At 43.6% G+C, this 26,976-nt stretch overlaps 1 protein-coding gene across 1 annotated transcript in view; it reads right to left on the bottom strand.

The window, feature by feature from the left end:
* The window catches only part of LOC142291656 (S-adenosyl-L-methionine-dependent tRNA 4-demethylwyosine synthase TYW1-like), a 293,905-nt gene that overhangs the window by 18,080 nt on the left and 248,849 nt on the right, over positions 1 to 26,976 (bottom strand). The window contains exon 15 of the mRNA XM_075336334.1: positions 13,291 to 13,458. Within this exon, the coding sequence (XP_075192449.1) occupies positions 13,291 to 13,458 (168 nt within the window). The remainder of the gene's footprint in view (positions 1 to 13,290; positions 13,459 to 26,976) is intronic.

Raw genomic sequence — 26,976 nt, 5'->3', positions numbered from 1 at the left:
ATGTACGGACGGGCAGGAGGTGGAAGCGGCTGCGAAATCAAAAGTGAACAGTAGAAAAAAAAAAAGTCATACTCACCTGTCAGCAGACTCCCGGGTGCCATGCCCGCTCCCAGATCCTCCTCCCGGTATCGCCGCATCGGCTGTGTGCAGTCTCCCCGGATACGTGCGATGGATGCAGGACCTAGCGATGGATCACCTGATGCAGTCACCTGACGCGTCAGCTGATCGCAAGTCTCGGGCTGACGCCAGCGCCCGGCCGGCTTCACCTATCAGCGGATGCGTCAGGAGACTTCATCCCTGATTACCGGCAGCTGCTGCAGCGATCGGACGGGATCAGACTCCGCTGCAGGAGCTGCTGGTAATCAGCACATAAGTATTTTTTTTTTTTTCACCGATGCATCTGCTGATTGTATAAACGGCTTTTATACAATCAGCTGATGTGTGATGTGATTCAGGCACTTGATCCTGACACATCATCTGATCGCTTTGCCTTCCAGCAAACCGATCAGATGATATTGGATCCGGATTGGACAGCGCGGGACCCTTGACCCAGGATTACTGCGGAGGGGGATTCTTTATTTCAATAAAGATGGAGTCACTAATTGTGTTGTGTTTTATTTCTAATAAAAATATTTTTCTGTGTGTTGTGGTTTTTTTATCTTTACTAGAAATTCATGGTGGCACTGTCTAATATTGGCGTGACATCATGAATTTCGGGCTTAGGGCCAGCTGACAATATACAGCTAGCCCTAACCCCATTATTACCCAGTGAGCCACCCGGCATCAGGGCAGCTGGAAGAGTTGGATACAGCGCCAGAAGATGGCGCTTCTATGAAAGCGCCATTTTCTGGGGTGGCTGCGGACTGCAATTCGCAGCGGGGGTGCCCAGAAAGCATGGGCACCCTGCACTGTGGATTCCAATCCCCAGCTGCCTAGTTGTACCCGGCTGGACACAAAAATTAGGCGAAGCTCACGTCATTTTTTTTTTAATTATTTCATGAAATTCATGAAATAATTAAAAAAAAAAGGGCTTCTCTATATTTTTGGTTCCCAGCCGGGTACAAATAGGCAGCTGGGGGTTGGGGGCAGCCCGTACCTGCCTGCTGTACCCGGCTAGCATACAAAAATATGGCGACGCCCACGTCATTTTTTTTTGTTTGGAGGGGCAAAGAAATCCTGCATACAGTCCTGGAAGGAGGATGCTGAGCCTTGTAGTTCGAAAGCTGCTGTCTGCTCTCCTGCATACACTATTGGATGGAGGATGCTGAGCCTTGTAGGTCTGCTCCCCCTGACTCTCCCTCCAGCATACAGTCCTGGATGGAGCATGCTGAGCCTTGTAGTTCTGCAGCTGCTGTCTGCTCTCCTGCATACACTATTGGATGGAGTATGCTGAGCCTTGTAGTTCTCCAGCTGTCAGCTCTCCTGCATACACTAGTGGAGAATGAAGAACATATTGAAGAAGGAAATGACATCAGACCTTTTTTTTTTTGTTCACTGATAAAAAAACGCATAAAGACGCAGTGAGCAAAAACGCAGCAAAACGCAGCAAAAAACGCACCAAATCGCGGCAAAACGTGTGCGTTTTGTTGCCGCGTTTATTTGACGCGGGTGCATTTTTGTGCAGTTTTTGCCACAAAAAATGCACAAAAACGCAGCGTCAAAAAACCGCAGTGTGTGAACCTAGCCTAAAAGTTACATCCATCCAGGGAGTCTGCTGGTAAGCTAGTGTTTCTAGACCTGACATGTAACAGTTGTCTATGGCATGGGTGTTAGAGGAGGGACCAGTAAATATATCTTGGGCCTAGAGTAATGCCAATATTGCATTTAGCTGCCAGCTTACCCAATATACCAGTAAGCTGAGAAAGAAGATAAAAGAGCACGTAGTAACAATATTTTGTGCAGAGAATATGCAGCGGCAGGTGATGCAGTAAGTCTGTGTAGTGCACCTTCAGTCAATAGCTGTAAACCACTAAGTGATGTCAATTAATTGGCATTGCTTTGCGAATCTCGTTGCAGACCTGAGTTATAGGCACCTAGAAAATTTGAGAAGAAAATCCTCTGAAGGTCCATTTAACAAAGTGAATAAGGTCGTGTGCCTACGCTGCGTTATTTTCATGCTTTTTTTTGCAGATTTTATGCAATACTGCAAGGAAAAATCCATCCCAGCAAAGTCTGAGATTTCTCAATTGTCGTGCACATTGTGCAGATTTTTTCCTTGCAGATTGGTGCAGAAAAAAAATCGGAAGTATGTCAATCCTTTCTGCGTTTTTTCCTGTCTGATCACTGATATAATCCACTGCAATGCTCGATCACTACAGTTGATTATATCTGTCAGTGCTGCTCTCGCAGCACTGACACTTCACCTCACAGCCATCCAGCATGTCTGTGAGGTGATCAGTACCTCAGTAACCCGGAATTGTCTTGGTGATGACCCAGGGTTACCATGGCAGCGATTGGGTCCCTGTGATTGCATTACAGGGACCCGATCACCATGGAAGGGTAAGCGATTTCTCTCCCTGCCTCCTGAGTTCCTGAGTTCTGCTATCATGATTGATCGCAACATTTAAGGGGTTAAACTAACAGGAACAGGGGGTGAGAGCCAGTTCTCATCTAACATCAGCTGGAGACACGGCAAAGATTTTGGGGATACAGCGCCAAAACCTCCGAGATCGCCATGACATAAAAAGACATGAAAAACATATGAAAAACGCATGAGAAAAAACGTGATAAAAAAGTGCAAGTGTGTTTTTCCTGCAAAAACATGCAGTTTTGTGTGCAGAAAAATCTGCAAAATGGACACATACCCTCAATATGAAAATTTACACAAACAAAAATGATGACACGTGTTAAAACTTCTCAGTGGAGGGGGAATATGTAAACAGATAGTGTCCTGTCCATCTACTAGGCAATAAATTCATGTCACCCTTTCAGCTCTATAGTACATACACATATGGTGGCATAAACAGGTAAACTACAACAGTGTTTTGTACTGAGCAACATAATATAACATTTGGCTAAAAGCAAAGTGCTCTATCCTAATGTTTCATCAATGAAGAGGAAATGTCAGGCGACTTCTGTGCCCTGCCAGCAAGACCCAAACAAGCCTGGCTGTGCATTTGCAAACTATACGGCATTCACTGCATAGCTAATCTCTCAATAACATTGCATTAGTCTGCTTTTTTTTGCATAATGCTTTGGTAATTGCCCCTCTGAATCCTGAGTCTATACAGAAGATTTTGTATTCCATTTAGAAACACCAAATCATTTGAAAAGTAATAAGGATGAGGATGCTGATAAATTCAGGCTTAACACAGGAGGGCTATTGTAGCCGAGCAGATAATAGACAGAGTGCTTACTTAGCTCCAACGTAAATAGCAAAGGCCTCTAATAGAGCACGCCGCTACCGGATTCCAAATGTGAAGAACGGTTGCCAAGATCTTGGCTCTTTCCATTAGGGCCATACGGAAATGTATGCCAGAAATAATGGAAGAGAATATCTTCGGGAGAGAGGCTGTGACTTTCACATTGTGAAGGTGAAATTCCTTAACTGGAAGCCAAATTCACCCTTCATGTTCTGGCACATAAAAAGCTAGATTCTTGAATATCCTTTGATGTAGCACCCCGGCAAACTGCATACATGATCCCCCCAGGATAACTCTGCAAATGGTTTCTATAGGGAATTCCAGCCAACGTCTTGTACTTTGTGGTTGAGGTTTAAATTGAGGTCCATATAGAAAATCCACAAGTGTAAATATGGCTAAAACATGTACTGAAAGACATGCCCACTGTACTACTGAATGCTACTAGGGCAAACTACATAAAAAAAAAAAAAAAAAAGTCCAAAAACAATATCATCACGAGTAGGTCTGGTTTCATATAATAGTATGTGGATAACCCAGACAAGGTAATAGAATGACTCCGATATACAATCTCTTGATGTGTGACCACTACGGTACTTATCATCGTATAAGTTAAACTACCAGACTGCCATCTCTAAAAGTAACATGAATGACCTTGCTCTTCAAAAAGTATTAAAGGGCTATTCTCACCAAGTGCTGCGATTATCAACTTTAATTGCTTGAATTTATAAAAAGATATTAAAAAAAAGTCTGTATTAAAATGACAACACATAAAAATCGCAGACACTACTGCGGAAGATGATTGATCCTCATAAATCTCACTGCTCCAGAGCTTCAATTCTAAAATATTACATTTGGGCTTTAATGAAATCCAGTTTTTATAAAAAATATTGCATAGGAATTACTGCAACTCAATACCAAGGAAAGGGGAAAAAAAGAGTTGCAAGCACCTGTCCAGAGAGAGATTATGATATTGTATATATCTTAGGCTAGGTCCACATTTCCGTTGTTTATGATTAGTCACAATCCGCCGCTCTGATAAACAACGTAATCAGTTTGGCAGATTCCGTTGTTCCCATAGACTTGTATGAGCGTCGGATTGTGACTGATGCCCTTGCGCTGCATCCGCCGCCCGATGGTCAGTCATGGAACGACTGACCATCGGGCGGCAGGAATGCAGCATGTAGCGATTTTTTGAGCAGCGAAATCCTTTTCATTTCGCTGCGCATGCTCTCTCTTGGCGGCCGATCAGCTGATCACCGGCAGCTGCCTTCTGTGAGCGATCAGCTGATCACCTAGCGGCCGGCTTTTGTGAGTGATCAGCTGATCACCCGGCGGCCGGCTAATGAGAGCGATCAGCTGATCGCTCTCATTAGCCGGCCACCTGGAGATCATCTGTTCGCTCTCAAATGCCGGCGGCCGGCTGTTGTGAACAATAAGCTGATCGCTCTCATTAGCTGGCCACCTGGAGATCATCTGTTCGCTCTCAAAAGCTGGCAGCTGGCTATTGTGAACGATAAGCTGATCGCGTTCATTAGCTGGTCGCCGGGAGATCATCTGTTCACTCTCAAAAGCCGGCGGCCGGCTATGGTGGACGATCAGGTGATCGCTCTCATTAGCCGGCCGCCGGGAGATCAACTGATCGCTCTCAAAAGCCGGCGGCCAGCTATTGTGAACGATCAGCTGATTGTTCTCTCTCTCACGTTTTACAACGGAATCCGCTTTATGATGACAATGAATTCCAATTGTCACCCATTGTACAATGCATCAGTCACAAGCGTCAAGAAACGCATGTGACTGATGCAAAACAACGGAAATGTGGACCTAGCCTATCACATAGTGTGTTAGAGGGGGAAGGGTCTTCTAAAAGACCGAACTAGAAAGCTGGTTAAGAGCAAATCCCTTGCTTATCCTCTGCATAAATATTAATATACACATATACATGTGTGCACAATTATTAAGAAAGTGATTATTTTATCTATATCATCATTTTTATGCATATTTTCCAACTGCAAGCTGTATAACCTTGATTACTTATTGGGTGAAGCATATCAGGTGATGTGTAAATGTATAATGAGGGGGGTGAGGCCTTAGAATATCAATACCCTTATTAAGGTGTGCAGAATTACTAGGCAGCTTGTATTCCTAACTAACTCTGAAAAATCAAATACTTTTAAAAGTTTTAAAAAGGAATGCAGCACTCTTGAAACTGCTAAGATATTGGGGTATGATCACAAAACTATCAATAGTTATATAGATATAAGAAAATCAAATATGAATTGATCAGAAACCCATTATCCTCCAGTTTTGTCACATTTCAGAAATGCAACCTCCCTTGGGAGGCCTAGAAAGAAAAGGTATTCAGTGTTGAGTGATATGGCCAAGGTAAGGAGGGCTGAAAACCCTCAAAATGTTGTGAAATTATAGAAATCACAGGATCAATAGACATGTGATACCCAAAATATGAAAAATGGAAACAAGTTTCAAAACATCTTGATTTATTGAGCATTGAATTTAAGTGCCATGTGCAGAAATACACCCTTTGAAGAGGCTATTTGTATAACCTCATTCAAAGTGGAAGAGAACAGGGACCCTAGTGCTACCTATTGGATAGCAATACTAAAAGTGAATATTGACTGTTTTAAAGGGAACCTGTCGGTAGGATCAATTGTCCTAAGCCGTCTATATGGGCATGTAGGTCATAGGAAGCTGAACAAAATGATATCTTGGTATCTGTGATCCAATGTGTTATTCCCAATAAATAATAATAATAATAATAAATAAATAACAAATAATAAAACACATTTTTCTTAATATGTAAATGAACTCTAAAGATCTATGGCCCAGATACATATCTCCATCAGAATCTGCCTCCAGAGCTTATTTTAAATAAAAAGGGGGAGTTACCAGTGCAAGACATGTAATGCCTGACAGTCTGCTCTCCTGATTTAAAAGTCCCACACTAGTAATGTCCTTTTCATTTAAAATAATCTCAGGAGATTCTCAGGGATAGCTATGTTCCGCCCACAGATCTTAACAGCTAACACGTGTCTGCAAATAGAATTAGGGTTTGGTTCATCATCCCAAGTTATATGCAAAGACCCTTTAAAGAGTCGATGATTTAGGATTCCTATTGCTCTAATCCACCCACAACCCACCAAACCGAGGCAGATCCTAACTGTGACATGCAGCCATTGACACTGATCAGATCGGTAAACACTGTAAAAAGAGAAAAAAAAAATCAAAAACATCAAAATTGTGTGTGTGTGTGTGTGTGTGTGTGTGGGGGGGGGGGTGTTGGTCACATCAATAATGCAAAAAAATAAGTGATCAAAACATCATATACACACGTGGTCAAAGTTGTTGGTACCCCTCGTATAATGAAAGAAAAACCCACAATGGTCACAGAAATAAGTTGAATCTGACAAAGGTAATAATAAATAAAATATCAATGAAAATGAACAAATGAAAGTCAGACAGTGCTTTTCAACCATGCTTCCATAGAATCTTTAAAAGAAAATAAAAACTCATGAAATAGGCCTGGACAGAAATGATGGTACCCTCCTTAAATTTAATATTTTGTTGCACAACCTTTTGAAGCAATCACTGCAATCAAACGATTCCTGTAACTGTCAATGAGACTTCTGCAGCTCTCGACAGGTATTTTGGCCACTCAAGAGCAAACTGCTCTAGTTGTCTCGTGTTTGAAGGTTGCCTTTTCCTTACGGCATGATTCAGATCTTTCCAAAGATGCTCAATAGGATTTAGGTCAGGGCTCATAGAAGGCCACTTCAGAATAGTCCAATGTTTTCCTCTTAGCCATTCCTGGGTGTTTTTAGTTGTGTGTGTGTTGGGTCATTATCCTGTTGCAAGACCCAGGACCTGCGACTGAGACCAAGCTTTCTTACACTGGGCAGCACATTTCTCTCTAAAATCCCTTGATAGTTTTGATATTTCATTGTACCCTGCACAGATACAAGACACCCTGTGCCAGATGCAGCGAAGCAGCCCCAGAACATAACAGAGCCTCCTCATTGTTTCACAGTAGGGCCAGTGTTCTTTTCTTAATATGCTTCATTTTTCCATCTGTGAACATAGTGCCTTGCCAAAAGGTTTAATTTTTGTCTCATTTGTCCATAGGAAATTCTCCCACAAGCTTTGTGGCTTGTCAACATGTAGTTTGGCAAATTGTAGTCTGGCTTTTTTATGATTTTTTTTCTTCAACATTTGTGTCCTCTTTGGTCATCTCCCATGAAGTCCACTTTGGCTCAAACAACAGATTGTCCGATCTGACACTGATGTTCCTTGAGCTTAAAAATCACCTTTAATCTCTTTAGAAGTTTTTTGTGGGCTCTTGTTACCATTTGTATTATCCGTCTCTGATTTGTCATCAATTTTCCTCCTGCAGCCACGTCCAGGGAGGTTGGCTACAGTCCCATGGATCTTACATTTCTGAATAATATGTGCAACTGGGTTTTTTCTTTCATTAAATGAGGGGTACCAACAATTTTGACCACATGTGTATATCCCCCAATATGGTATTCTTTTCCAGCCCCTGTTCCAGTTTACATACATATTTAGGCAAAAACAAGCTCACAGAAAGTATTTTGCACCTAACACAGGAACTGCCAGAGTTGTTTTTGAGGGGCTTGCCTAAGGCCTTTAGTTCCAGTGAAGAAAAAAAAACAATACTTTAGCATACCAGACATTTTACACAATTGTAGGATTCCAACTGCTTGAGTAATTTGTTGTTGAAGAAATTGTTTGGCCCTCACAAAGCTCTAACCTCAACCCCCAAGGAACACCTTTGAGATTTACTAGAATAGAATTGCAGACTACGTCCTCTCATTCAACATTTTTTTACTTTGACCTCGGAAAAGCTCCTCTAGATGAATCTGCAATATTTCATAAACGTTCATACAGAAAGCCTTCTTAGAAGAGTGAAAGCTACTAATCCTGCAAGTGGAAGGACCAATCTCATACTAATACCTATGAATTTAAAATGGAATGTGCAGGGGAAAGACAGAAGGCAGAATGCGCATGGGACTTTGCGCGGGACTTTCGGTCATGCACCTGACGTCACAGGGACTCTGAAGAGAAGGGGAGGAAGTATCCTGTATAACGAAGACTGGAGGCAGTCTTATCTTCTGGGAAGTGCATGTCCCAGAGCCCAGAAGATATACGATATAAAAGAGGATTTTCGTCAAACGACCCTTCATCTAGGAGGCATACAGGTATGGCTAATTTCACCTTTATGCCACTTGTATACTCATATTAACTAAAAAAAATGCAAAAGGGTGACAGATTCTCTTTAAAAACACCTCTCCAGTGATGGAAAAAAAAAAAAAGAAAACGCTGGAGTAGAGCTTTAATCAATCCTGGCTGGCTTCTATTAAATAGGGTCTGTCTTCAAAAAACAAGCCCTTTAATAAATTGACACCTGTTTCCCAAACACGCCATGCAGAGCTACACTGCAAGGATACAAATTGTTAAATACGCTTATCTATGAAGAAATCTCACTAGTCTTCCTTGTCCTGCCATTTTTTTATATAGCTAGTCACTCATTCTGTTTGATGGCGATCGTTGTCTGTGACACCCGATAACTGATCCGGAATTCTGTAAACTGTCTTTGGAGAATGATAGCGATCAAATGGAAGTTCTTAGAAACTACAGAAAGCTGCTAGTCTGTGTGGCGGAGCTATGCTGCTACCTTATTATTTCTAGGTCTTTATTTCCATTTCATTTCCTTAAAGAGAAAAACGATTTGTTCCTTATCAGTAGTTTATGGTAATGCAAGAGATGACAGAGGACTGTATTCTACGTGCTGCTCCTCAGTGGATACTGAGATTCACTTAAATGATATTATGGCTGTCAGTAACCGCACAGTTGACTTTAAACTGATAACCACATTAATTCAACAGCCGTGAGCAAATGAGGTCTCGTGTTTGGACAAAGAAGACAAAACTTTAAATAACCTTGTAAAATACACAACAAAAGAAATGGCAGTGTTAAAAAAAAAAAAAAAAAAAAACAAAAAAAAAAAATCACAAAATTTCAGCGGTGTTCAGTTTTCATTGCACAGGATAGGAAGAAGGTCCTAAATAGAGATATTGGCATAGATACCATGTGCCCAAGCAAGAGGTACAAGTAGTAGACCATGCTTGATGTATAGCCATCTATCATCGGTCCTAGGTTCTTACTGCAGGTACCGTCCATGGAAGAGGATCCTATGTGTGACAGTATGACAGACTGCTCACTTTCTGACTATTGATAGTTGAAGACAAGGCCAAGTGAGCATATGGCTCAGCAGACACTGCCCAATTCTATCAGCGGATTCATTCCAGTATTGGGTCAGTATTGTAAAGTGTAACCACATGACAGAAGAAGACTCTTAAAAAAACACATTCTTTATTGATGTACATGCTTAAAAAAGGAGTACACTCCTATTGAAATACTAAATAACACCTAATTATTACAAAGCAATCAAAACAAATACAAAAACAAACCAAATCCGCACACCTTTGAGGAGATATTGAATTCAACAACCAGAGGTAAGGGGCAAATACCCCTGCTGAAGAGACAATATGTCCTTGAGAGGACCTCTCTAATAGAGGTGTAAAAAACAATATTCCTCAGGTAAAGGTCCTATGGTTATGCGATCAAATGTGATCCAAATGATGTATTTAAATCCCCACAAATTTTTGACCTCCTTCTATTGAACAGTACAGGGCCATGTGACACCATTAGCTTAGATACCTAATGGTTATAAATAAGGATATCAAAATCGGGTCCTTAACAGGCACTGTTACCATAAATAGGTGTCACAAAACTATGTTGTATATAGGCCTGTGCAGAATACTGAAGGTTATAAACAAAAAGAGCACACAGGAAGAAAGGTTGCATATAGGCTAATATTGCAGTCCCACTTCTATAATATATGTGGTTATGCGCACTATGAATCCATATTCATAGAACAACACAGCTATTTATACACTGTTATAGAGACATTTGGTGCATATTCAAGTCAGGTATTTATTAATTTTGTGACTGTTCTCATTGCCGGTTGTTTCCTCTTGGTGTTTTAATGGCAATTTTATCTGTGTGTCCACCTCAGCACTGGTCAATAAAAAAATCTTTTTTTCACCATATGGACGTCTGATCGTTTTTTCCTTTTTTCTTTCACCTGTGCAGAATACTGTAACAAATGTCCTTGATGAATAAACAACCCATCAATGTTTTATTGTTGAAAAAACCCGACGCATTTCCCCTCCTATGAAAAGCCAGGTTCTTCAGGGGCTAGATGGGGTAAATAGCTATTTGTTTCCAACAAAAGATGAGTCCATACCATAATGTAGCAAAAGCCAAAATTTGGCAAGAGCTATATATAAAGGAGTCTAATAGTCAATGCAGATCAATTCATAAGTATCTCCTGCTGAATTCAAATTTTCCAACACGTAACAGCATACAGGTGCATAGTGTAATTAATTCCGTTTTCTCCTTAGGAGATAAATTGATGTTACATCTATCCAAAAAAGCCCCCGTCACACATAGTGAGATCGGTAGCGAGATCGCTGAAACGTCACAGGTTTTGTGATGTATCAGCGACCTCGCCAGCGATATCGCTGTGTGTGACAAGCAGCAGCGAGCGGGCTCCTGCTGCGAGGTCGCTGATCGTGACAAAACGATCAGGACCATTTTTTGCTCGTTGGTCTCCCGCTGTGCAGCACGCATCGGCGTAAGACCAACGAGCGCTGGTTCTGAGTGTGCAGGGAGCCGTCGTTACACGGGTCGCTGGTGGCTGGTCGCTGTGGAGATCTGCCTGATTGACAGCTCAACAGCGAACATGTAGCGACATTCCAGAGATCCCTACCAGGTCGGATCGCTGGTACGTCGCTATGTGTAACGGGACCCTAACATGTACATCAATAAAGAATGTGTTTTTTAAGAGTCTTTCTTCTGTGATAATATTAATCAGCTTAAACACATAGCATCTATTGTCTGTGATAAACTGTAACCACAGCATTCACGGATTGGACAACTTTTGATAGCCATCATGAAAGTCAACTGCTTGGCATCTGACACTTGCTTAGGCCCGTTTCACACGTCAGTGAAAAACACTGACGTTCTTCACTGACGTGTAAACATGCACATGTCCCTCCGTGTTCCGTGATTCACGGCACACGTGGGTTGTCCATGTGCAATCCGTGATTGCATATGGACATTACTCACCTGCCTTCGCTCCTGCTGTCCATGGTGCTGAAGTCATCAGCTCTGCAGCGTCCGCCCACCACTCTCAGCAGCTACTTCCTCGTCAGCTATTCCTGCTCTCTTGAATATTCATTAGCCAGGCAGGAGCTGCCGAGAGCGGAGGCTGCAGGCAAGGTAAGTTGAAAATATTTGATATTTCATATGTCCGTGATTTTCTGGTACGTGTTTCACGGATCACACACGGATCACACCATAGTGTGGTCCGTGGGTCATCAGTGATGCCAGAAAAAAACTGACTTGTCTCCGTGCAGAAACACGGCCACGGGTGTACGCTGCACGGAGACACGTTCAGTGAAAAATCACTGATGTGTGAGCAGACCCATTGATTATAATGGCTCTGCGTATGTCAGTGATTCTGGTACATTTAAAAAAAAAAACAAAACACATACGTACCAGAATCACTGACGTCTGAAGGGGGCCTTAGGAAAATTTACCAACAGGAATGTATCAGCAGTTTTCATCCACTTAAATGGGTTGTTCCTCTTCAGATAATGTCCCAGCTGCAGTTTGTGAAAAAATAACAAACCTTTCTGTACTTTTTCCCTGGTTCATCTGCAAGTTACAGCTGCTGTCCTGAGTGTCTGGCAATGGCGCCAATCAGTGAGCTCTACCAGTGTGGATGGAACGCCTCTATCAGAGTCGCTAAGCTCATTGATTTTCTGTCAACATGACATCAGAGCCGCAGCCAATGCCAGACACTGGGAACAGCTGCTGATACTCGCTGGCGAAAGTGAGGACAGAACAGTTTGTTAAACTGCAGATGGTGCCTAACGTCATTTGAAAGGGAACAACCCCTTGAAATGGAAGAACAAGCCGCTCTGAAATCCCTCCAATCCTGTAAGTGTCAAGGTGGAGCCTCCAATGTAATCGGGCTAATTTTTCTAGTACATCCCACAAATGATCAATCAGATTGAGATACGGAGAATCTGAAATGTTCTTTGAATAATTTTTTCAGCAATAAAGGATGCAATATCATTGTAAAAGAGTCCCTGTCATTGGGGAATACTGTTGCCAAGAAGAGGTGTACAGGTCTTACACATAAAACATATACCCAAATGAATGGCAGCTGAACGTTGGCACAGCACCATAATGGATCATTATTCCTGTAGTGCATCCTGGTGCCTTGTCTTTCCCAGGCAAGCACAGCATTGAACCTGAAAGAATGCATGAATAGTCATATCAGGCAACCTTCTTTCATGGCTCATGTTTTACTGCTCTTGTAGGCACTTCCAGCAGTGGAGGTGTCAGCATACAGTGATAGTATAGTATAGTGATCTGCAATATTTGGTGTGGTGATACTTTTCTGTCAAAACCAATATAATCAGAAACTTGTGAAAAAATCCTATTCATATTGCTTACAGGTCTGGAAACATATTAAACCAGAGCAGCTTTAAAATCAGATATAGGAGTTAGGACCAATGCATTCCTAAGGCACAATTTAGGTGGGCTCACAGAACCTGGCTAAAGGGCATTCGATGACCATTTATAGATGGTTAAAAAAAATTCTAAAATATTTCAATCAGGTTTCTCCGATCAGTAGTGCTTCCCTCTATTAGTCAAATTTTGCCAAGACCAGTAAATAAGTCATCATCTGACAGCCTTAGTGTGCCTTCTACTTCACAGAAGCAGGAGACAGTGAGTACAGAGGGACTCAAACACCTACCTTATCATGAGCAATCAGCATACAATTTGAATGTTCATGTTCGCAGGCGACTTCATAATCTGGAAGCATATTTGCCAACTCTTGGACAAAATGAACAACCTCCTCGTGCCAAGGTACATTTGCCATGGTTAGATTGCTCGCAGAACTCTCTCCACAGTAGGTTACACCCTATAAAAAGATACAAGCTGAATTCAAAACCTCTACCAGAAATAGTTTGGTCAATATACAAGTTAGACATCTTTCATTTTACTCCAGAAATATGTATACTGCTATATCATACAAGTCATATCTAATATCTTTACTCCTGTAAATAGTGGAAAAAAATATATACTGTAAATGGTCACGGACAAAGAATATACTATATTCCTGCATTTCATAGCTGGATGATGTAGCAGATATCATTAGGAACATAATAGAAAGAATTAGTCAGAAAAAGAAATTACTGATTTCATGAAGTCTGATACAAGAGCTATTCTATTTCATCTAGAATCAAGGAGCAGAACGGACCCTGGTATAGTATATTAAAGGGGTTGTCTAAGGACAAATACTTATGAAAATGCCATAAATATCTAATCTATGCGAGTATCACCTCTCCTATAAAATGTACAACCATCATCCCCGTCACTGTGGCTTTTACACTAGTCGGAGTGTGGGGGGGATGATCAGGAGACTTCCATGTTGGAGCCAGTCTAAAGCGGGCTTTACACGCTACGATATATCTAACGAGATGTCGGCGGGGTCACGTCGTAAGTGACGCACATCCGGCATCGTTAGTGATATCGTAGCGTGTGACAGCTATGAACGAGCAGAAATACTCACCTTCTCGTTCATCGCTGACACGTCGCTCATTTTCTAAAAATCGCACGTCCTGTTGTTCATCGTACCTAGGGCAGCACACGTCGCTACGTGTAACACCCCGGGAACGATGAACTGCAGCTTACCTGCGTCCCGCGGGCAATGCGGAGGGAAGGAGGTGGGCGGGATGTGGGCGGATGTCCCGCTCATCTCCGCCCCTCCACTTCTATTGGCCGGCCGCTGTGTGACGTCGCTGTGACGCCGAACGTCCCTCCCCCTTCAGGAAGTGGATGTTTGCCGCCCACAGCAAGGTCGTTTGGAAGGTAAGTACGTGTGACGGGGGTTACAGCATTGTGCGACACGGGCAAGAAATTGCCCGTGCCGCACAAACGATGGGGGCGGGTGCGATCGCAAATGCGATCGCACAATCAATTGTAACGTGTAAAGCAGCCTTAACACATATCCATCTACTCACTCTTCTAATTGTAAGGGCCAAGCAGAACAGCAGCAGAGATAACAGAATGGTCCTTTCATAGTTCTGAAGCACTAAGTCCTGAGTGGCAGAGGAATCTCTGGTCTGTTCTCATTTGGACACTGGCAGCTTAGCTTAGAGTACCTTTAATGAGACATTCAATTCAAGTAATTACATATGAATTTTAGTGACCGAAAAGTTTTATTAGGTTTGATCACCATATTAGGTTTGATCACCAAGTGGTTTGGGAATGAAGTGGAGTTATTAAAAAAAAAAAGGGGGAGGTTGAAAAGAGGAAAGATGTTGAAAGATATTTATGAGTGCTTACGAATACTACATTTTTCCTCATAACTCTACTAACTGCTTTTTATATTTTTTTTATTAGATTTACGATAGCAGGAGTGGACGGTTCCTTCAGTGCCCAGTTCAACATATTTCTATGTGTATACATAACGCCCGTGGCAGATGTGAGCTGCCCAGCTAGTAATCAGTCATATGGTAATGTAAAGAAGGTTAGACAATCAGTAGTTATGCTGATATAATTAGGAAAAAATTGTCACCAAGACCGCCTCAGCTAAATGTTTTGCTGTCTCCCTGTGCCACACTTCAGCATGTGCTGACATGGGTTGATAAATTACTGAGGATGGTAATGATGTAGATGTTAGTGTCCATGTGGGAACGAATAACAATAAATGGTAGGTGGAGGATCTCCTAGGTGGTAATCTCTGAACATGTACAACACAGAAGAAGACAATAAAGGCCACGTCTCACTAAGCAACATCGCTAGCAACATCGCTGCTTTTGTGACATAGCAGCGATGTTGCTAGTGATGTCGCTGTGTGTGACATCCAGCAACAACCTGGCCCCTGCTGTGAGGTCGTTGGTTGTTGCTGAATGTCCTGGACCATTTTTTAGTTGTTGCTCTCTCGCTGTGAAGCACACATCGCTGTGTGTGACAGCGAGAGAGCAACAACTGAATGTGCAGGCAGCAGGAGCCGGCTTCTGCGGACGCTGGTAACCACGGTAAACATCGGATAACCAAGAAGCCCTTACCTTGGTTACCCGATATTTACCTTCGTTACCAGCGTCCGCCGCTCTCACGCTGTCAGTGCCGGCTCCCGCTCCGTGCACACGTAGCTGGAGTACACATCAGGTAATTAACCCGATGTGTACTGTGGCCAGGAGTGCAGGGAACAGGGAGCCGACACTGACAGCGTGAGAGCGGCGGACGCTGGTAACGAAGGTAAATATCGGGTAACCAAGGTAAGGGTTTCTTGGTTACTCGATGTTTACCGTGGTTACCAGCGTCCGCAGAAGCCGGCTCCCTGCACACATAGCCAGACTACACATCGGGTAATTAACCCGATGTGTACTGTGGCTAGGTGTGCAGGGAGCCAGCGCTAAGCGGTGTGCGCTGGTAACCAAGGTAAATATCGGGTTGGTTACCCGATATTTACCTTAGTTACCAAGCGCAGCATGCTTCCACGCGTTGCTGCTGGCTGGGGGCTGGTCACTGGTGAGATCTGTCTGTGTGACAGCTCACAAGCAACCCGTGTAGCGACGCTCCAGCGATCCCTGCCAGGTCAGGTTGCTGGTGGGATCGCTGGAGCGTCGATTAGTGTGACGGTATCTTAAGAGTTTAGTGAATTAAATGCATGGGTAAAGTGCAGAGCAGAAGGATACTGGTTCCTAGAGTGCTGGGCTGACTTTTCATTAGGGTACAATCTGTATTCTTGCTAAATTGTACCTGAATGGAAGGCAGAATATGTATTAGTGGAAGACAGAATTCTAGCAGGGATGGATGAGCATTTAAACTGGAGTGGAGGACAACACAGAACTAGGGCTGAATGGACCTGGAATGTTATAGTCTGGATCCGCGCGGTTTCAAAGATGCCCAGGTGCTGGACCCGGGCCCAGAATTACGATCTGGATTTGGCACTGGAAAAATTAAAAAGGAAAAATAAAGAAAATAAAGAAAAAAAGAATTAAGGGAGCGTTTTATACTTACAGAGACTTGTCATGACAGCAAACTGCTTCCGGGTCACACATTAATTTCCTGTACTGCGCATTAGGCTCATTGCATACACACAGCCTTCCGTGCTTTCCCCGCCCACCGGCCAACCTGTAGTCTGTGATTGGTTGCAGTCAGATGCGCCCCCAGCCTTTGACAGCATCTGCCTGCAGTCATCGCTCATCGTGGCTCAGTAATTGTCTACACTCACAGCCGGTGGTCGTGTTTTATGGCTGCTCGCTGTGAGATGTAGCACAGCTGGAAGCGGCATGGGATCTTGTGTGGATTACGCCGGACCTGGAGGGGTGTGTTGGGGGTTAATAAAGTGGTGAAAGAGGATGTATTTTTGTATTTTATTCCAAATAAAAAGGATTTTTTCTCTGTTTGTACTTATTTACTTTCATTTACAGGTTGTGACTCAGGTATCTCATAGATGCCTGCCATCACTAACCTAGGGTTTAGTAGCAGCTGTGCGCTGTTATTAACCCCTGCTATTACCCCAATTGCCACCGCACCAGAACATTTTGGGAAGAGCCGGTAAAGCCCCAGGATTGTCACATCTAATGGATGCGGCAATACCGGGCGGCTGCGGGCTAAGAATACCAGCTCTCAGCTTGCTTTATTTTGGCTGGGTATCGAAATTGGGGGACCGCATGTTTTTTTTTAATTATTTAAATAATAATAATAAAAGCCGCTTGCGGTTTCTCTTAGGCCAGAGTCACACTTGTGAGGGACTCGCGTGACTCTCGCATCGCATCACCCGGCACAGCCGCACACTCTCCTGACAGGAGCATGCAGGTACATAGAAACATATGCTCCTGTCAGAAGAGTGTGCAGCTGTCAGGTAATGTGATGCGAGTCCCTCGCACGTGTGACTCTTGGCTTATTTTGATACACAGCACAGATAAAGCCCGACAGCTGGGGGCTGCAGTCAAGGGCTTTATCTGTGCTGGCATCAGAATATGGGGGACCCTGTGCCAATTGCTTTATTTATTAATTTATTTGTATACCAACATACTGACCGCAGACACTTGCACTGCTTTCCCCGCCCACCGGCTGTCCTGGCGCCTGTGATTGGTTAGTCAGTTGACACACTGTCACTGAGGGTGGGGGCGCGTCTAACTGCAACCAATTACACACACCAGGCAAACCAGTGAATATTCAATTGTCGGCTCCGGAAGGGAAAGCGTGACCCGTAAGGGGTGTGCCGCCATGACACAGTCTCGGTGAGTAGACTGCGCACACTCCTACCCAGCTATCCCTTCCACCAATGTTTTTAATCTCTATATTCTGGTCCCCATAGACTTATATGGGTACCGGATTCCGGAGTGGATCAGGTTTTTTTTTTGTTTCGAGTCCCGTTTTGTTTCTAGTTTGACCAGCTCTACACAGAACATTAATGGGGTAGCTCAGACTATATCAGAGGGTGGAGAAGTAGACTGTGGGGTAAAAATTAGGTCAGTGGATAGTGAGGTTCATGTGTTACAAACAAACAAATTCAATGGAAATGTAATGTGTATGTTCACAAATGCCAGGAGTCTACCAAGTAAAATGGGAGAGCTTGATGCCTTGACACTGCTGAGACATGGTTGGACTCTTCACATGATTGGGCTGTAAGTGTTCATGGTTTACACTCTTTGAGAAAGACAAGGCAAATAGGAAAGGAGAATGTCTGCACATAAGGCATGATATGAATGAGTCAATAGGGGATTACTGCTTTGAGGAGTTCAAAACCTTGTTGCTGGAACTAAAAGAGAGGTAAACACTATGAGTAATTTTCATGTAATCTATAGATTCTCCCTCCCCATCCATTCAATATCACAACATAATCAAATGGTGCGGGCTTTACATGTGGGTACAATAGTGATTATGGGAGATATTAACCATTCAGATATTGATGGTGGTCAAGCCTCTGCTTCAACTCCAAAAGGGGAGAAAATTCATCAGCTTGTTGAAATATAAATTTTGTGGACCAATTTATGGAAGAACCGACAAGAGGCGATGTTTTTTTGAATCTGGTCATTTCTAACAGTGCAGAGCTAGTTGGAAATGTCACTGTTCGTGAAAACCTTGGTACAAGTAATGACAATATTATTTCATTTTGCTTACACTGCAAAATCCATACTCCAGCAAGGAAGGAAAAACACTTACATTTTAAAAGGCTAAATTCCCAAGTTAAAAGTTGTACTTTAGGAAATACACTAGAAGCAGCAACTGTCAGATGATACAATGATAAATGGGAACACTTTAAGTCTGCATTGGTCAATCAGACTGCAAAATGTATTCCCATAGTTAACAATCATAGAGGACACAAATTAAACCCCACTTGGTGTACACCTATTTTTAGGCATTTATTAATGACAAAAAGGGCATTTAGAATATATAATTCTGAGGAGTCAGCTCTAATACTGAAAATGCTAAATAGAATCTGTAAAACAGTATAAAATCAACTAAAAGTAGGAAATGAGCAACATATAGCCAAAGAGAACAAGGCAACTCCTAAGTAATTCTATAAATATACAAACAAAAAAAAACCTAGTTCCGTACAGGTCGGTCCCTTAAATAATGGTAATTGGGAGGTCACTGACTATCAAGAGAAGGAGGAATTACTAACTCGGTTTTTCAGCTCTGTATCTATCAAAGAAGAGGTACCCAGTTTTAGTGCCGTTATCTAATATACTAAGTTGGTTAAATACACATAAGGTAGAAGCAAATTTCAATCAAACAATGTTAACAAGCCTGCAGGCGCAGATACTTTCAACAGTTCTTAAAGGGAATCTGTCAGCAGGTTTTTGCTACTTCATCTGAAAACAGCATGATGTAGGGAGAGCGACCCTGAATCCAACGATGTATCACTTTGCTTGTATCAGAACCGCTGCACCCAGTAATCTAAGTTTTTAGATTTACAAATGCAGCAGAGTTCAGAGAGCTGCCACCGCCCACACCAGACTCTCTATATTTAATGAATAGCCAGTGAGCTGCTAATCACTGTCAAACAAACAGGTAAGGGCAATGTAGTCCAAGCAATGATAATCTCCTGGTGCTAAGACAAACATTGCATTGTGTATTAAACCCTATAGCATTCGGTCTTCAGATGTTCTGACAAATTCCCTATAAAGGGAAGGTGCCGCGATTTTAGTTTTTGTATTAATATTTACTGATTATGGAATCAATATTTTTAATACAAAATTAAATTCATTGTTTATTTAGTTTTTATTTAATTCTAGTTTTACTCAAACACTGCGGGCTGCCATCTTGGATTTGCATCGTGCAATGACAGTTACCTCAAGTACGACAGTCCCTGTGCATAAGCGAAAATAGTTGGCTCCAACCCTATCTCCTGCATTGAGGCTGCTCCCTGCTGTGACCTGGACATACCCCCTGGGAAGTCCACATCACTGCTTTGGCAGGAGACCGCCGCCATCTTTGTGGAGACCACAGCATATGCTGTCAACTCACTTTCCCCCTGTGACCGCTCTGTGCTTAGCGCTAGTAGAGCGGTGACACTGGAATGTACGGGCTCTTCCAAGTCCTGACTGCAGCCCATACATTGTAACAGACTCACTGCTGAAAACACTAGAATGTACGGGCTACAGTCAGGACCTGGAAGGGGTCCGTACATTCTAGTCTCAACCCTGACAGGTGAAGCTGCTGGGAGCGGAGATCCGGGAATGGTGTGAGTATAGATGCGGAGGGGCAGTGACCACATTTGACATTAGCTGCGAATACCGGCAGCCACTCTTGTCACTGTACTCCGCTGTGACAGGAGTAGCTGCCGAGACACCAGGCTCATAGAAGGAAGTGTCGGGAGCGGAGTTCCAGGATGGGGTGAGTATCAGGGATGGGGAGCAGTGATTGCAGCCTAACATCTATAGTACAATGCCTGGCTGCCAATCACTGCTCAGTGCCGCTGTGTTCAAAGCAAAGCATAGAAATCACACACTGCTGTGCTCTGAACACACTGACACAGCTATGCTATATCACTGCATACTGATAGAGCAGAGCTGTATACTGTATGCAGCTATATGGAGCATGGTATTGCAGAGCACAGTATATTATGGTGCATGGTATTACGGAGCATGGTATATTATGGCGCACGGTATTGCGAATCACAGTATATTATGGGGTACAGTATTGCGGAGCACGGTTTATTACGGGGCATGGTATTGCACAGCATGGTATATCATGGGGCATGGTATTGTGGTGCATGACCATGGTATATTTTGGGGCACAGTAAACAGTGGGGCACATTATACAGTGGAGCACTATGCCAGCTGTCCTTGGTTACACTTTAGACATATTAGGATCACTTTGCAGTCCCCAGCAAAATGGCTCCGCCCTGTGATCCTGTTTTCAGCAGCTGCTCCCCCTAGTGTTTAAAAGAGGAACATATCAAAACTTTTACATTTTTTTTCATATTTTAGCCATTAAAAACAAATGATATTTAAACAATACATTCATAATTTATATTTTTTCAGTTATTAAACGAAAACTTTTTTTATGGCACCTTCCCTTTAATGAACTCTGCTATTCCTGTTTCCCTGTACACACAAAAACTTTTAGAGCCATAATAGTGACTGGTACTGTGCTGAGCGACAGACACAAAGCTAATGTGGTGCCCATTTACAAAAAGTTCCTAAAGTCTTTCTCAGGTAATTTCAGACCAGTAAGCTTATTCATACGGAGCAGGAAAAATGTTTGAGGTTTTTGTATGGGATTGTATGCAAGCATACAGTGCTGACCAAAAGTATTGGCACCCCTGCAATTCTGTCAGATAATACTCCGTTTCTTCTTGAATATGATTGCAATCACAAATTCTTTGGTATTATTATCTTCATTTATTTTGCTTTTTTTATGTTTGGTGTGGAATTATATCCAATTTGGCTTTATGACAATTTTTTTTTTATTGAAGACAAATTAAATGAAGATAATAATACCAAAGAATTTGTGATTGCAATCATTTTCAAGAAGAAACTGAGTATTCTCTGACAGAATTGCAGGGGTGCCAATACTTTTGGCCAGCACTGTATATGGTAGGAAAAAAAAAAGTGACACTTGCATGGATTCAATAAAGACAGAATTTGTCAATTTAACCTGTTTAATTTTTTAGAAAGAGGTGAGTAGAAACTCAGAAAGTGGTGTAGCTGGTATTGCAACGTTTTAGACTTTGCAAAGCCGACTAACACTGTCCCACACCGATGCTTAATGGGTACACAAACATCTATAGAGCCTGTCAGGTTCACTATGCCCTCCAATCCAGCAGTGTTCATGGCTTTTTGCCCAAATTCCCTGCCTAACCATCCCGCTATTCGATAATATGAAGGTTTAAAAAACTACTTAAAACCTCACTTTTCCTATGCTATTTAGGCCTGTGACAAGTCACAGGTGCATTGCTTCCCCCGACTAGTCAGCCCTTTTTCCATATTATCAGATCCTGGAAATCTTTCGCAAGCATGCGACGCATTTCAGCTGCGTGTCTTTGAAGCTGGGTTTACGCTTCCCGGCTTCATTAGGCGCACTGAGCAGGACCTAAAGTTCAAAAGACGTGTATGTAAGCCATCTTCTGAACCTCTGGTCTTGCGCAGTGCGCCTAATGAAGCTAAAAAGCATCCACCCTGCTTCTGCGGCACACTGATGTGGTTGAAATGAGCTGCACGCATGCGTGAGATTTCCAGGAGCTGGTGGTAATGGCAGCTCGTTGAAATCAAGTCCTCACGCCCACGGTATAATAACATTCAAACAGGGCTGACTAGTCTTCGGAAACAACGCCCCTGCGACTAGTCACAGGTCTAATTAGCATAGGGAAAGTGAGGTTTATAAGTAGATTTTTTTAATCATTCATATTAGTGAATAGCGTTATACAGGGCTGATTAGGGAGGGAATTTGGGCATCAATGCTGCTAGGTTGGAGGGCATAGAGGACCTGACTAGTTCCCTTTAAGAAGTAAGGTGTTCTTATTGTAAAAAAGATTAAATCACAAAGACCACACTAAAGCGGGCTTTACACGCTGCGATATCGGTATCGATATCGCTAGCGTGGGTACCTGCCCCCATCTGTTGTGCGACACAGGCAAATCGCTGCCCGTGCCGCACAACATCGCCCAGACCCGTCACACATAGTTACCTGCCCGGCGACGTCGCTGTGACCGGCGAACCGCCTCCTTTCTAAGGGTCACAGCTGCGTCACTGAACCGCCGCCCAATAGAAGCTGAGGGGCGGAGATGAGCGGGACATAACATCCCGCCCACCTCCTTCCTTCCTCATTGTGGCCGGGAGTCAGGTAAGGAGAGCTTCCTCGTTCCTGCGGTGTCACACAGAGTGATATGTGCTGCCGCAGGAACGAGGAACAACTTCGTTACTGCTGCAGTAACGATATTTGAGAATGGACCCCCATGTCACCGATGAGCGATTTTGCACGTTTTTGCGACAATGCAAAATTGCTCATAGGTGTCACACGCAACTGCATCGCTAAAGCGGCCGGATGTGCGTCACCAATTCCGTGACCCAAACGACTTCGCATTAGCGATGTCGTAGCGTGTAAAGCCCCCTTAAGAGTTATGGTAAATGACTGGTACTCTGAATGGTCTCAAATTGTTGCAATTTTCACTGCTGATACCAAGGTATATATAGTAGTATAGTGATGTCTTTGAAGGATGTTCATAAGATACAGAATTACTTGGACAAACAGCGTTGAGCATCCAAGTGTCCGATTAAGTTTAATGTAGAGATTGCCTAAATTATGCATTTGGGCACTAATATGGGCACCATATATTCTAGAGCAGGGATGGGGAACCTTTCTACTGCCAGGGGCCATTTCGAATGTCCTACTAACCTATGGGGGCTGCACAACATTATCAACTTGAAAAATAACCCTGCTATATTTGGTCAAACGATTGATTAACTCACCACTACTGTGGAGGCAGGAGCTGCTTCTCTTTGGTGCAGCTGTGATGTTCAGTGATAATGATCATCTTGTTTCTCACAGCTGCTTTTCCAGATTTGTCTCGGTCTGAAGATGCTGGGGGCATATACATCACAGGAGGGGCTGTGGCGCATAAATAACAGGAGACACTGGGAGGACACATCACAGGAGGGGCTGTGCCACCTAGTGCAGCACGGACTGCACTAGGTGGCAGCACGGACTGCACTAGGTGGCAGCACGGACTGCACTAGGTGGCAGCACGGACTGCACTAGGTGGCAGCACGGACTGCACTAGGTGGCAGCACGGACTGCACTAGGAGGCAGCAGGGACTGCACTAGGAGGCAGCAGGGACTGCACTAGGAGGCAGCAGGGACTGCACTAGGAGGCAGCAGGGACTGCACTAGGAGGCAGCAGGGACTGCACTAGGAGGCAGCACGGACTGCAGCACGGACTGCAGCACGGACTGCATTAGGAGGCAGCACGGACTGCACTAGGAGGCAGCACGGACTGCACTAGGAGGCAGCACGGACTGCACTAGGTGGCAGCACGGACTGCACTAGGTGGCAGCACGGACTGCACTAGGTGGCAGCACGGACTGCACTAGGTGGCAGCACGGACTGCACTAGGTGGCAGCACGGACTGCACTAGGTGGCAGCACGGACTGCACTAGGTGGCAGCACGGACTGCACTAGGTGGCAGCACGGACTGCACTAGGTGGCAGCAGGGACTGCACTAGGAGGCAGCAGGGACTGCACTAGGAGGCAGCAGGGACTGCACTAGGAGGCAGCAGGGACTGCACTAAGAGGCAGCAGGGACTGCACTAGGAGGCAGCACGGACTGCACTAGGAGGCAGCACGGACTGCACTAGGAGGCAGCACGGACTGCACTAGGAGGCAGCACGGACTGCAGCACGGACTGCATTAGGAGGCAGCACGGACTGCACTAGGAGGCAGCACGGACTGCACTAGGAGGCAGCACGGACTGCACTAGGAGGCAGCACGGACTGCACTAGGTGGCAGCACGGACTGCACTAGGTGGCAGCACGGACTGCACTAGGTGTCAGCACGGACTGCACTAGGTGGCAGCACGGACTGCACTAGGTGGCAGCACGGACTGCACGAGGTGGCAGCACGGACTGCACGAGGTGGCAGCACGGACTGCACGAGGTGGCAGCACGGACTGCACTAGGTGGCAGCACGGACTGCACTAGGTGGCAGCACGGACTGCACTAGGTGGCAGCACGGACTGCACTAGGTGGCAGCACGGACTGCACTAGGTGGCAGCACGGACTGCACTAGGTGGCAGCACGGACTGCACTAGGTGGCAGCACGGACTGCACTAGGTGGCAGCACGGACTGCACTAGGTGGCAGCACGGACTGCACTAGGTGGCAGCACGGACTGCACTAGGTGGCAGCACGGACTGCACTAGGTGGCAGCACGGACTGCACTAGGTGGCAGCACGGACTGCACTAGGTGGCAGCACGGACTGCACTAGATAGCAGCACGGACTGCAGTAGGTGACATCACTAAGGAGACACAGACAGGACTGGGGGAGCATAGATATCACCAAAAGGGCACAGACTGGAGGGCATAGACAGTCAGATCTACAAGATTTTCCTAAACTGTAACTGGATTAGAGTAAAAAATTGCAGCATGTGGCGATTGGCACGGAGTTTCGGATCATGTGCACCCATACAAGTCTACGGGTGCACGAAACATCGGGCTATACTCGGATGACATCCAAGTACAGATATGCACAGGAAATGGAGAAAATGTAGAGATTAATCTCTACATCGTCTCCTCACTTGTACTTAGTTTCTCTTACATGCAAAACAATCAGAGCACTCCACTCACACTCATCGAGTGTCCTTTGCATATCACATCCAATTCTCTTGAATTGGATGCTATGCGGTTGTGTGACCCTGGCCTTAAAAATAGAAAGGCCAGATTACACGTCGCCAAAAAAGCATCTAAAGAAGCCAGCCCAGTTCTGGAAAAGCATCCTTTGGACAAATGAAACCAAGATCAATCTGTATCAGAATGATGAGAAGAAAAAAGTATGGAGAAGACTTGAAACGGCTTATGACTCAAAGCGCACCACATACTCTGTAAAACATGGTGGAGGCAGTGTGATGACATGGGCATGTACGGCTAATGTTTATTGATGTGACTGAAGACAAAAACAGCCGGATGAATTCTGAAGTGTGACTGAAAACAAAAGCAGCAGGATGAATTCTGAAATGTACAGGGCTATACTTTCTGCTAGGTTGATTGGACTTTGATTCACAGCACAGATGGATAATGACCCAAAACATAATATGAACGCAACCCAGGAGTTTTAATTTGTAACTAAACTGAACAAAACTATAAACGCTAAACTTTTGGTTTTGCTCCCAAATTTCATGAGCTGAACTCTAACACCGTAAAACTTTTTCTATGTACACAAAAGGCATTTTTCTCTCAAACTGGGAGCAAAAACAAAAGTGTTACGTTTATATTTTTCTTCAGTGTATATAACTATAACTCTTTGTAGAAGTTTGATAAAATTGCTGATGCACAATAACCTCACGAGTCTGTATTAACAATAAAGACAAACAAGCTAATTAATTACCCAACCTCAGCTTGTACTATTTCAGTTTAAAAGCAAACAATAATTACTTTGCTTTCAATATAAAACTTGCAAAGACTGCAGAATATTAAAATATAGGCAACATAAACTTTATAGTATAATTTGAATTAACGGTTTGAAATGTTTTAATTTTTTTTTTTTTTTTACAGCAAGATCATTGTGCAGTAGCCTATAGACTAGATTTGTAACTATTTTTTTTGCCAAGCACTTGATTACGATTTCCTTAAGTATGCTAGGACCGGAACTTGCTACCAATTGGTATAGACTATGGTCTTCTGGTCACCCAGGCAAATTTGGAAATTTGGACCATGCATGATATTCTTTCTATTCATTAGGTATACATTGTGTGCAGAATTATTAGGAAAGTTGTATTTGAGGATTTTTTTTTTATTATTGATCAACAACTATGTTCTTTATCAACCCAAAAGACTCAAATATCAAAGCTTAATATTTTTTGAAGTTGGAGTGTTTTTTTTATAGATTTGGCTATCTTAGGAGGAGATCTGTTTGTGCAGGGAACTATTACTGTGCAGAATTATTAGGCAACTTAATAAAAACCAATAATAATAAACCAATATAACTGCACAAAATTTAGAAATAACCATTTCTGACATGCAAAAACAAAACCCCAAAAAATTAGTGACCAATATAGCCACCTTTCTTTATGATGACACTCAACAACCTACCATCCATAGATTCTGTCAGTTGCTTGATCTGTTTACGATCAACATTGCGAGCAGCAGCCACCACAGCCTCCCAGACACTGTTCCGAAAGGTGTACTGTTTTCCCTTCCTGTAGATCTTACATTTGATGAGGGACCACAGGTTCTCTATGGGGTTCAGATCATGTGAACAA

Source organism: Anomaloglossus baeobatrachus, chromosome 2 (genome assembly GCF_048569485.1).
Source record: "Anomaloglossus baeobatrachus isolate aAnoBae1 chromosome 2, aAnoBae1.hap1, whole genome shotgun sequence".
In the NCBI taxonomy this organism is placed as follows: Eukaryota; Metazoa; Chordata; class Amphibia; order Anura; family Aromobatidae; genus Anomaloglossus; species Anomaloglossus baeobatrachus.
Note: the sequence above shows the minus strand (reverse complement) of the source record. Positions and strands in the feature narration are given on the sequence as shown.